The following is a 12,068-nucleotide window of genomic DNA, read 5'->3' as shown; positions in this document are numbered from 1 at the left end:
AAAACTTGCTTAATCTAATTTTCAAATAAAAGACCTTTGAAGAGCAGTCTAACAATGTAAATATCTATTAAGTAAATTTTAAAGTTTTTCTGTTTAAAAATAAACTGTGCAATCAAATAAATTAGCAACAGAGTAAAAAGTCCTAAACCATAAAATGCCCAAAAAATGAACAAAAGTGGTTGATAAAGAAGGGAACAGGATATGGCAAAATATATGAAAAGTTAGTTATAATAAAAGACAGAAACTACAACTTAATCCAACATGTAGAATTAACACAAGTACACATATCCCATAAAGTAAAGTTATCAGAATAGAGCAGACTACTGATAATGGTGTTGGAAAATAAGCACTTTCAAACAGTGATTATGTGATAGAAGAAATCTAAATTTGTATTCAGCACTAGTTAAAGCAAAGTAGGCAGTCAAAATACTTCAGCACATTTATGCTGACAGAAAGAACAACTACAGTTTTGAACAACTAGTTTATTGAAATATCCTAAAATTTAAAATAGCCTTCATGCTTCAAAAATACTTGATAGTGTTCTTTATAATGGTAATGAGAAGAAAATTGAACAAATCATAAACTATCCATACATTGAAGTGCAAAACAGCATATAATTATGAGTTTAAAGTAATTTGAATAAGAGTAATTTAAAATGTTATATCAAAAATGAAAGTAAATTTGTTATGTGGAGTATGATGCCCACTGTGGAAAATAAAATAAAATAATGGTGTAAAGAAACGAAAAGCAAGTGTGACTATTTTGAAGGAGAAGATTAGAGACAATTTCTATTTTAAACATTATAGTTGTCTATATTCTCCAGCTATTCAATAATCAACATTATTTTCTCATATTATTTACTTTTAAATTTTATATTTTTGATAAATGGCATGGTTCAAAAATTAATGGTTTTGTTTTTTCTGGGGTTTTGTTTGTTTGTTTTATACTGGTAATGTGTGACTGGCACTTTTTCAAAAGGTAGGAATTAATACGACTATTAATAAAATATTTTATAGTCTTAAAATGATTCTATTTCTCCTAAATTTGGAATTATAATTAATCTACAAGTTCACTGAACTATTTTGAGAAACATGGTTTTTGTTGCATTTGAATCTTCTGATCAGTGTTTGCTTTTGTCAAAGTGCTTTGCGATGTTTAAGTTCTTAACCTTCTCATATGGCACTTACTCTGGAGCATGATTAATATTATCCTTTTGTGGCAAGGAGATGAAAGTGAGAAATTTGGGGTGGTCCAAAAGGTTTTTAATGGGTGGAAAAATAAATTTGGGGTTTTGGCTTTTAAAGTGGAATTCAGGTCATATGATTAAAATAAGGGTTCACACAAGAATATCTATTTAACCATGTTTGGAGCAGTTCATTTGAATCTGAACAATACTGGGTCCCTTTTAAAATTTTTCCCCCAAAGGAGAACTGAAACAAGATTAGAATTTTCCTCTTTTAGAAGGGGGGTTAAGGCCACAGGCTATGTTCTACTTTCCCTTTTGTAAGATCCCTGGCTAAAGAAATCGTACCGAGCCAAATCTTTTTTCATCTTCAGAAACACAAATAGATATATTTGGTCCCGCATGAATCAAAATTTTGCAATGATTTCCATGTAATTCAATGAAGCTTTCCTAAAAATATGTTACCTCTGGTGTTAGAACACTTCAGCAAAAAAACAGCCATCATCCATTCAATAGGCTGTGGTCTATGAATTTCTGCTCCACAATGTCAGCGCAGAAAGCTTCTGTGTGGAGAAAAAGTCCCCTTGGCTTTGCCTCCCAGATAGCCACCCATCACACCTGGAACTCAGTGCCTAACAATACAACTGGGGCTTCAAATTGCATTCACCTCCATACATTACGAAAATGTGTATGTTTCTATATTTCTCCTCTAAATTTTCATTCTTCCTTTTGTTCCCCAGGACTTTGCCTTATATCATGCTTTGGTCCCCCTGCAAATAGGCTGCCTGTAAAACTTTTGTGTCGCCAGGGAGGGTAAACATTTCTCACCGATTCCCTAATAAAGAGAACAAACAGGAACATTATTATGTTCCAGGACAAATTACAGTGAACTGGCAGACCATGCTGGCTCTGACATCATGGACAACATGGTGGTAATGGGAACCATGGTAAACTAGAGAAACAAGGCTTTCACTGCTTAAAGGCAGGGGTTTAGATGGCCATGTGACACACAGTGGGCCTTTCCAAGTTTTAAAGCTAAGATCCTGTTTTATTTTCTTTTGTACTTCATTGCATTCTTCTCATGCTGTTTTCATTCAAAGATTCAATCCCAAGACAGGATTATGATACTCCACCAGCTGTTGTGTCAGGTAGGAAAATTCTAATTCCTTTAAGATGTGATTTGAAGGGGAGAGATGGAGCTTGCCTGGTTTTCTCCAAAACTCTTTAAAGCAGTGATTCTCAATAGCAGTGGGTACAGCAAATTTGGATTTTATTTTGGCAGGGGGTGTATATGTTGCTTTTTAAATAAAAAAAAAAAAGAGCTCAAAGACACTGTGTCTATCAAGAACACACAAAAGATAGAGCCTCTATTCTCTATCGGTGATTCTCAATGTTAGAAAAGGTCATCACCATTTCTGAAAAGTGGGATGAGGACATTATATTTAGCAAAAGAGTCATGGGTTCATAAAAATAGATTGAGAAGCACTGCTTTATAGACCAAAAGTATCCTGAAGTTTAAAATATCATCCCATTTTGCTTATCTGGCACCCAGCACAGGGTCTGACAAATAGTAGGTACTCAGTATAATTATTTGTTGAATGAATTAAAAGTTTAAATTTGTTTCAAAAATGACATTTTGTACATCAAAGTAAATCTATCAAGATTTTATTTGTACAACAAAGTGGCAGTGGTTGCTTTGTAAATACATTAGGGTCTTCAGGATTTTAATTACCAATATTTAAGTTGTTTCCTAGAGTTTTGGTATAGCTTGGAACAGGTGTATGTGTGCAAAGAAGTTGGTTTTTATTTTAAACTGCATAGACTTTGTGCATTCATCTTAATTTGGAATTTTGATTTCTTGCAAAGAGGAAAATGGGCACAACTGTTTATTTATGTTGACTTTTTTTTTAGCTAAATGAAATACTGGCAGTCTGAAGTGCTTCGAAATCTTTGATCCTTTTAGATGGAAAAAACACAAAATCCAAACTCAGAAGAGCATTAGGGAGACAGAGCTAGAGAGAATGAGAGCAGATATAGTAAAGGAGTCCACAGAATGGTCAAGCCTGTCATCCAGACAGGGACTTCCAAGCGAAGAACATTGTGTTCTTGACCACTCTGCTTGCTTGACCCAGCATCCTCAGTGTCCTGCTGGGAGACAGAGCTAGAGAGAATGAGAGCAGATATAGTAAAGGAGTCCACAGAATGGTCAAGCCTATCATCCAGACAGGGACTTCCAAGCAAAGAACATTGTGTTCTTGACCACTCTGCTTGCTTGACCCAGCATCCTCAGCATAATCTCTGTCGTGTGTCCTGTGGACTTGTCCAGTTATGTTCATGGCCACCTTCTTACCTTGGAACGTTAAGTAAGCATTTCCGCATCGAGGAATGGTGGCTTCATTTTCAACTGTGAAGTCCCTTTTGTCCTCTTGAGGATGTCTATAAATTTCCGTTACTTAAAATATCACAGTCTTTCTCCAAAGCATGTTACTTGTCATATCTGAATGTGCCATGTTCATTTAAGATATGGGACACTTGGGAAGAGACTTTGTTTGACTTGTACGGCTTCTGCTTTGTTTGACATGTAGCGTCTTTGTTTACCTAGCGGAATCTATTCCGGATACTTTATCAGTGTTAATACTAATAAGTGACCCAATCTGGAACTTTCTTTCAACTAACTGTCCTGATTTCACTTTCAAGAACACATTGCAAAAAGTAAAGTACTTATATATTACCCTTGGGTCAAGTGCTACCAAATCAATTGAGGCAGAAACCCTGGCTAAAAATCAGAGCTCTAGATTCAACAGACTTTAGTCACTGAAAAGTCTTGAGCAAATATGTAATCTGATAAAATAGTTTAAGAAATATCGTCTAGAAGTTTTGTGTGTGTTTGATGAAAAAGATAAAGGAATTGCACAGAAAAGTTAGAAGCTCACACATTATAAATTTATATTAAAAATCTGCTATAGTCCTACAAATGGAGTACAGAGGAAGGGACCAGTATAGTGTTCATATGAAAAATAATGTTTTGGGTTACTTTATAGTTATTGTTTCCTCATAAGATAAGATGGCTGGCTTGACATATAATTTTCATAGATCTTTTTTGTTTTACCTCAAATAGAAACAGACTTACTTTTTAAAAATTGTCTTTTCACTGACTGGTGGGACAGCTTCAGTGAGTTTTGAAAACTTGTATGTGCTTTGCCCAACCATATCAGAAAAGTGAAATGGCTATTGTAATAGCTCCTTCCATACTATCCCAAAATTCCAATATTGAACAACTCAAATAGTTATTTGCCAGTGTAGGAGCTAACCAGATTTGCTCTAATTTATTAAAGTTCAGGATATGTGCTTCATGACTTGCAGGCTATCACCCAGACTAATTCATTCAATCAATATTTCAAACATTTAAGCAATTTCCATACAGTAGATACTACATTCTAGTGATAGATGTTCAAATATGAGTTGAAAATAGATCCTTTGTGGGCCGGGGATTTAGCTCAGTGGTTCTGCTGCCTGCCTCTCAAGCACAAGGAGCTGAGTTCGATCCCTGATACCCAAAGAAAAAAAGAAAAGAAAAAGAAAAGAAAATAGATACTGGTAAGCCATACTGCGATCTCATTTAATGTTATTAGTGATATTCGACATATAATATATAAAGGAACAAGAATCTAGAAATAAAATTTGAAATCCTCAGAAATACAGTGCATTTTGAGCTGTATTAGGAAGGATAAATCTGAGTTTACCAATTAGACAACAGTGGGAAAAGTAAAGTAAGGAAAGAGTACAGGATATGGAAACTCTTAGAAACAAGAAAGAGTATGCAGTGTATTAAGCCTCAGTAAATCAATTGATAAGGAGTCAAAGCCAGGTCAGTATAAATCTGACTTGGGGTGAGAACACTTTTTTCTTTGAATCATGTTTCATCTTATTCTTTTATTTGTTTAAATGATATGTACTGGAAACATTATATGTGGTTATTATCGTGCTAAGTGCTAGGGATGCAACTTTTTTCTAATGAATTAGGAAATTAGGTATAAACAAATTACTGCCACACAATGTCATAAATGCTTCAATTATAATAATGATTAAGTTTGTCCAGTCATAAATCAGATGCCTGAATAAAGAAGCTACTTGTGTCATTTACTAATTGTGGAAACATGGGAACGTTATTTCTCTGTAGCTTAGATTACTTATCTGATGAAATAACCTCATAAGTTTTTCCTAAGCATTGGATAAGTTAAGGTTGGATGAGTTACAATATTTACGCTGCTTAAAACAGATCCAGGCATAAAATTAGAGTTCAAATATTATTAGCCACAGCTATATTAATCATTATTGGTATAAGCATTGTGACAGCACAAAAAAGAACAACTAACTCTATTAAGAGAGGTCAGAGAAATAGTCTCAGCAGAATAATTCTCTAAACATAGATATAAGGATACGTGAGTATTGTCTAAGTGCACAATACTTTAGAAGGGAGAACTTATGACCAAAGAGGCAGCATGTCCAAAAGCTTATTTGAACAAAGTATGGCAGAATGAGGGAAATACAGCTGTATAAATAGGGCGAAGATATACACAGAGCAGAAAGAGTAGAGAAAATAAGCCTAAGAATGAGATGTGATGGAACAACACCACCAAATATAGCCTATTTGACATTATGACAACAGAAAAACATTAAAATTTTTTATGTTGGAGAGTAACATAATAACTCTGGGTATCAGGTAGGGAGAATACACTGGAGAGAGGCAAAACTAGAAAGGAAAGAACTGAAGTCAGCAATCCAAGGAAGAAATCACAGTGGTTTGTTCTCAGCACATAGAAATGAAAATGGAAAGTTGGTAAATTTATGACATATTAATGAGGTTTAACACATAAGACTAGCAAACACTTGAATATCAAAATAGGAAGATAAATAATTAAATCTAGCTCATAAATTCCTAAGAACTCAAAGGCCTGAGGTGCTATTTGTCAGGGTCTGAACCATGGAAAGGAAGATCAGATTTGTCCAGAAAAGGACTGAATTTAGTGTCACGTATGTTGAGTTTGAGATTTCTGTGATGCATGCTGTTGAATACGTTTGGATATTTCTGTCTGAACTCAGATGATATCTCCTACCTAGTAGGGGGGTTTGGAGATACCATCATTGAATTAAGCGGTGTCACCTAGAGAATGTGATCAGGGCCAAAGAAAGTACACATGATCTTAAAAATAAAGAGTCAGAAAATTGAGCTTAAAATAAAGATTGAAAAAGACAACTCAGGTGTGGAAGGAAGAACAAGAGGATGAAGTTTCAAAAGAGAATGCTGTCTAGTGACATGGGTCTGGAAAATAAGCCATTGGATTTTGCCTTAGTTACTTTTCTCTTTGTTGAGACAAAATACCTACACCTAAATTTAAAGGAGGGAAGGATTATTTAGCTGAGAGTTTGTAGGGGTTTTAGTTCATAGTTGGCTGGCTGCAAGGCAGGGTGGCAAGGCAAAGGGCATCCCAAAGCAGGGAGCAAGCAGCAAGCAGCAAGCAAGGACTCTCTCTCCCTTACAATTTATTCAGTCTACCCACCATTAGGGTGGATAGCACTCACATCTAGGACCTCACCCAGAACCATGCTAAACCAATCAGTGGACTAATTTAGTAATCATATATCCTTGATCCCAGCATCACACACTCCAGATCCAGCCACCTCTGAAAAGCCCTACCCATGACCCCATGAGGTTTTGGGAGGACATCTAGACACAAGTCAAAACAATTTGTTATACAGAGTCACTAGTGAATTTAATGGGGCAATTTAGGGCAAAGGGCAATGACATTGAATGGCAGATAAGAAAGCAGAGAGCAAGCTTAAGTAACGCAAAACATTTGGCTTTGAAGAGGAGGAAAAAAATGATAATAAACCAAATAGAGACTAGAATTGACTATTTTTTAAAAGATGAGAAGTATTGGCTATGATGGAAAGAAGGCAGGAGATACTTCTAAAGTTTAAAGACATAATTCATAAAGATAACTAATAGAACAAGGTCTTTACAGAAGCTCTTTGTGTGTTCTACAAATGTGAAGGAGCAGAAACCAGGAATAATGTACGTGCATGTAAATCTGTATATATAGACATAGGAAGTCTTGGTGATAGCCATTCCTTCTGGGATGAAATGGAATCTCAGTATTGTTTTAATTTGCATTTCTCTAATGGCCAGTGTTGTTAAACATATCTTCATGTATTTCCTGGCCATTTGTACTTCTTCCAAGACGTATCTATTAATTTTTCTTGCCCATTTTTCTTGAGTATTTTATTTGGTTGAGTTTAATTGTTTTCGATTTCTTTATAAATTCTAGATATTTGTCCTTGGTCTGAGGAATAGCTGGAATTTTTTTTTTTCAATTATGTAGCTAATCTCTTTCCTTTGTTGGTCGTTTCTTTTGCTGGGTAGAAGATTTTTAATTTAATAAGATCCCATTTGATGATTCTTGGTACTATTTCCTGTACAACCAAGGTCCTGCTTCGAAAGTCTTTGCCTACAATTTTGACTTCAAGAATTTTACCTATTTTATCGAGCAGCATGTTGTTTCTGTTTTAACATTTAAATCTCCGATCCATTTTTATGTTAGCTTAGTATATGGTGAAAGGCACAGGTCCAGATTCAAACTTCTGTGCATGGATAGTCAGTTTTCTCAGCCAAAGATCATATAGTTGAAAATGCTTGGGGTTGTTTCTGCAATTTCTGTTCTGTTCCATTGAGCCACGTGTCCTTTCCTGTGCCAGAACCATGTTTTTTTTTTTTTTAACTGCAATTTTGTAGTATTACTTCAAATGTGGGATCATGACGCTTCCTACTTTGCTTTTGTTGCACTGGATTACTTTTGCTATTCTGAGTTTTTCCTGTTTCCTTTTGGCTTGTTTCCCTTAGTTCTGTGAGGCATGCTGTTAGTGTTTTGATTGGTTAAATCTGTATATTAGTTTTGCAAGTGTGGCCATTTTGACTATATTCTTTCTTAAAATTCAGGAACAGGGGATATCTTTCCATTTTTTGATAACTCGCTTGATCTCTTTTTTCAGAGTACTCCAGTTTTCATTGCAGAACTCTTTCACTTCCTTGATCGGGTTAATTCTTTAAGTATTTATTGTTTTTTTTATACTATTATGTTTTTTTTTCTTACTCTCTTTCTAAGTAAGTTTATTCTTGGTAATTGTGTTGATTTTGTATCCTGCTACATTGCTGAATTTGATTATTAATTCTAATGTCTTTTGTAGGAACTTTTTGGGTCTTCCCTGTACAGGATCAAATCATCTTCACATAGTGATAATTTGACTTCTTCCTTTCCTATACTTTTTCCTTTTAGTTGTTTTTCTTGCCTAATTGCTCTGTCTCAAGAACCCACATAATATAAAATGCTGGCAAGGTTGTAGGAAAAAAGGAACCTTTTACATTGTTGGTGAACCTGTAAACTCGTACAACCATTATAAAATCAGTATGGAGATTCCTCACAAAACTAAAACTAGAAATTGATTCAATCCATCTGGTCCCCTTCAAGGTGTCTTCCCAAAAGAGTTAAAGATGTCATATTACAGTGACATATGCATACTCATGCTTATAGGAGCACAAATCTAGATAGCTAAATATGGAAGTAACCTGTATGCCCATCAACAGATGAGTAGATAAAGAAAATGTGGTATTTACAAACAATGGAGTACTACTCTGTATAAAGAAGGATAAACTTAAATGATGTGGGAAAATAAATACCCCTTAAGACCATATTATTAAGCGAACTACACCAGATAAACAAGCTTAAATAGCTCCTGGTTTCTCTTATATGAGAAAATAATATAACTAAAGAACAAAGTAAAAGATAGATGACAGGATGTAAGGAAATAGATCCTTCTCCAATGGGAAGAAATGGAGGGAGGGGGAAGGTAAAAGGAGAGAAGGAGATGAAAAAATTAAGATAAATGCATGTATGAAACCCCAAAAGGAATGTAAACACTATGTTCTGCAAAACATCTATTAATAAAAATATATAAAAGAAATAATAAGTCAAATTAGGGAAGGATTTGGGGAGAACAGAGATTTGAAGAAATGTACTGTGAGAAGGCACCAACTACCACATAGAAAATTTGAGGGGCAGTCCTGGGAATCCATTTGAAGCCACAGACTATGAATTTTTATGCTGTTAATCTGTGAAGATGGCTTATTTATTTATTTATATTTATTTTACATAGTGATCGAGAACCAAGAAAGCAGACAAATGATTTAATCCAAGGTGAAGTAGTTATCGAGAGAAAATGAGAAAAATTGGTGATGTGTATCAGTGTTGGTGGCAACATAATTGAAAAGCAAACTGTGGTTTCAAGGAAAATATGATGAAAAAGGAAGGAAATAGGAAGAAGGCAGAAAATATAGAGACTAGAGTTATCAATAAGCTGTATGGAGTAGTCAGAAGAGGAGTACTTACATGTAAGATTTTGACAAATTAAGTATTTCTTGGCATACTGGGATATTTTTATGTATGTGGGCTTTGTTTGTTTTGGTTTGATGTTTTCCATTATTGAGTTATTCATGACTTCAGGCGTATTTTGCTTAGCAAGAATCTAACTTAAATCTTTAGGTTTTAACAGTGAATATATTTTAAATATAAAAATAATCTGAGAAAGAGAATGAAGAGTGTTGGTGTTCAAAAGAAAGTGGATGATCTGAAAACAGGGAGCCTCTGATTATCTCAATGTCATCCATTTTTGTCTAATTTTCAGCTATCCTTTTCCCAGCAGAGGATGGGAACTGCCCTGTAAATTTTTATACAAAATGAGGAATCTGTTCTTTTTTAGTGTTATTTTTCCCTAACAGTTATAATTCCTTAAAACATTCTCCTATTTTAAGCAGGAGTAGAAAAAAAAAAAGTAAATGAAGAGTAAAATATCATTTTTATACATGGCTGGATTTTATGAAGCACATATGAAAACTACAGATAATTTGTCATCAATTTTTTATCTGTTTCCTTTAGCTTAATTTCCTTGAAGGACATCTGCATGAAATCAAGCAAAAGATAATTATTCCCAGAGAACAAAAGTAGAATAAAAATCCACCATCCAAAATTAAAGGGAAAAATGTTTATTTGGCTCATGGTTTGTAGAGGTTTGAGTCCACAATTGACTAGCTTCAATGCAGGGTGGTATGGCAGACAGGCATCACAGAGGAGAAACAGTTCATGGCAGGGAGAAGGCAACAAAACAAGTGAAGGGCAACCATAACTCTTTCTGTCCCTTATTATCCAGGCTACTCCGGGAGGGTAGTACCCACACCCTTAATGCTAGATTTTAAACCCTTGATTTTAGCATTGAACCATGAGTCAATCCCAGCATCACACACTCTGGATCCAGCCACTTCTGAAAAAGCCCCACCTATGACTGCATAAGACCCTGGAGAGACATCTGGGCACAAGCCATAGCACCTCATTAACTTGGAATTGGTGATATTTAACCAAAGATTTGGCTGAAACTTCTCTTTATATTGCCTCTTCTTGGGTGAGAATTACTTTCTAAAACTGCCCTGTGTCCTCAGGGAGTGAAGGGCAGTATGCATGCTACTTCAAAGAGCAAAGCCATTTTCAACTCTAAGCAACATTTATTTTCATGGATACCATGAGCAAATTACAAATGATTTCCATCTCTTAATTAAAAATTAGGCCATTAGTACCTCCAATTAACAACAATTAGCTGTTAAATTGTATTTACTGTAAAAGACCTGACACAGTTATAAGTGTTCCCACAAGCACACATGAAAATCAGTTTCATTTCTTTCTTCTAATACTGTGCACTTACTTTGATTACAGAACTGCATTTCTTTAAATCTACTAATTAATTGAATTTTTTCCTTTTAATAAATTCTGATAAAGATGAATTTGCTCTACTTATTCATTCATTCAGCCAATATTTATAGACTTCCTACCACGCTACAAGGAAATAGGACCATGTGGTATAGAAAAAAATCCTTGCCCTTAATGAACAGAATCCAACAGAAGACAGGCTTATAAAGAATGGTCACTGAACATGTGATCAATATTATTAAGAGTCATCTGTAAAACTTCAGAGTTATTTTTTCTTTTTTATTTGGTTTATTGGTACATTTTAGGTATACATTATGATCACATTCATCATAGGGTATTTTACCTGTACATGATATATCTTGGTTCTTATTTTTTCCCATTCCCCTTCCCTTCCTTCAATCCATCTATCCCTTCCTACTTACAGAAGCTTTGAATTTGTACATATTTGTACAAATATTTAACACGGGCATATGCATGCTTAGTTAGTATGCTCCCACTGATATGTTTACATTGTTCACTAAATTATAAAAATGAAGGATTTTCTTAAATACCTTCTTCTGTGGGACTACAATTTCTATTTATCTATTCAAGTAATTTGTCCTAATGGGATTTTAAGCAAATAGTCTCTCTCTCTTTATTTTATTTTATTTTTTTTGGTACCAGGGATCGAACTTGAACCTTATGCTTGAGAGGCAGGTGGCAGAACCACTAAGCTAAATTCCGTCCCTACAAATAGACTCTTCTGACAAATAAACATCATTCTTTTCTCACCTAGTTTCCCTACCCGCTAGGCAGGTGGATAGGTGCATACAAAATCCTATGCCTTATTTTATAATCCAGCAAGCTTTTTCTGTAAAAGTCCAGAGAGTAAATTGTTTGGGCTTTGCAGCCTGTATAGAATATGTCTCAGCTATTCACCCTTGTCAATGTTGCATACAAATAGGAAGGAATGACCAAGCATGACAAGGTCCTACTAAAGCTTTATTTACAAAACACGCGGCAAACAGGAATTGGTCTCTAAGCTATATATAGCTTGCCCATCCCTACCCTAATCAATATCTTTTCATACATAT

The 12,068-nt window shown here is 34.8% G+C and overlaps 1 protein-coding gene across 7 annotated transcripts in view; it reads left to right on the top strand.

Annotated features, from left to right (window-relative positions):
- Rbms3 (RNA binding motif single stranded interacting protein 3) overlaps positions 1–12,068 on the top strand; it is a 1,373,556-nt gene that overhangs the window by 1,314,038 nt on the left and 47,450 nt on the right. For 6 of the 7 annotated variants that reach the window (XM_010638264.3, XM_033757089.1, XM_019209637.2 and 3 more), the window contains one exon: positions 2,284–2,331. The exons of the other annotated variant lie outside the window; for it this stretch is intronic. In XM_010638264.3, coding sequence (XP_010636566.2) covers positions 2,284–2,331 — 48 coding nt within the window. The remainder of the gene's footprint in view (positions 1–2,283; positions 2,332–12,068) is intronic. 7 annotated transcript variants of the gene reach the window in all.

This window comes from Fukomys damarensis, unplaced genomic scaffold (genome assembly GCF_012274545.1).
Source record: "Fukomys damarensis isolate Sample0158 unplaced genomic scaffold, DMR_v1.0_HiC HiC_scaffold_28, whole genome shotgun sequence".
In the NCBI taxonomy this organism is placed as follows: Eukaryota; Metazoa; Chordata; class Mammalia; order Rodentia; family Bathyergidae; genus Fukomys; species Fukomys damarensis.
Note: the sequence above shows the minus strand (reverse complement) of the source record. Positions and strands in the feature narration are given on the sequence as shown.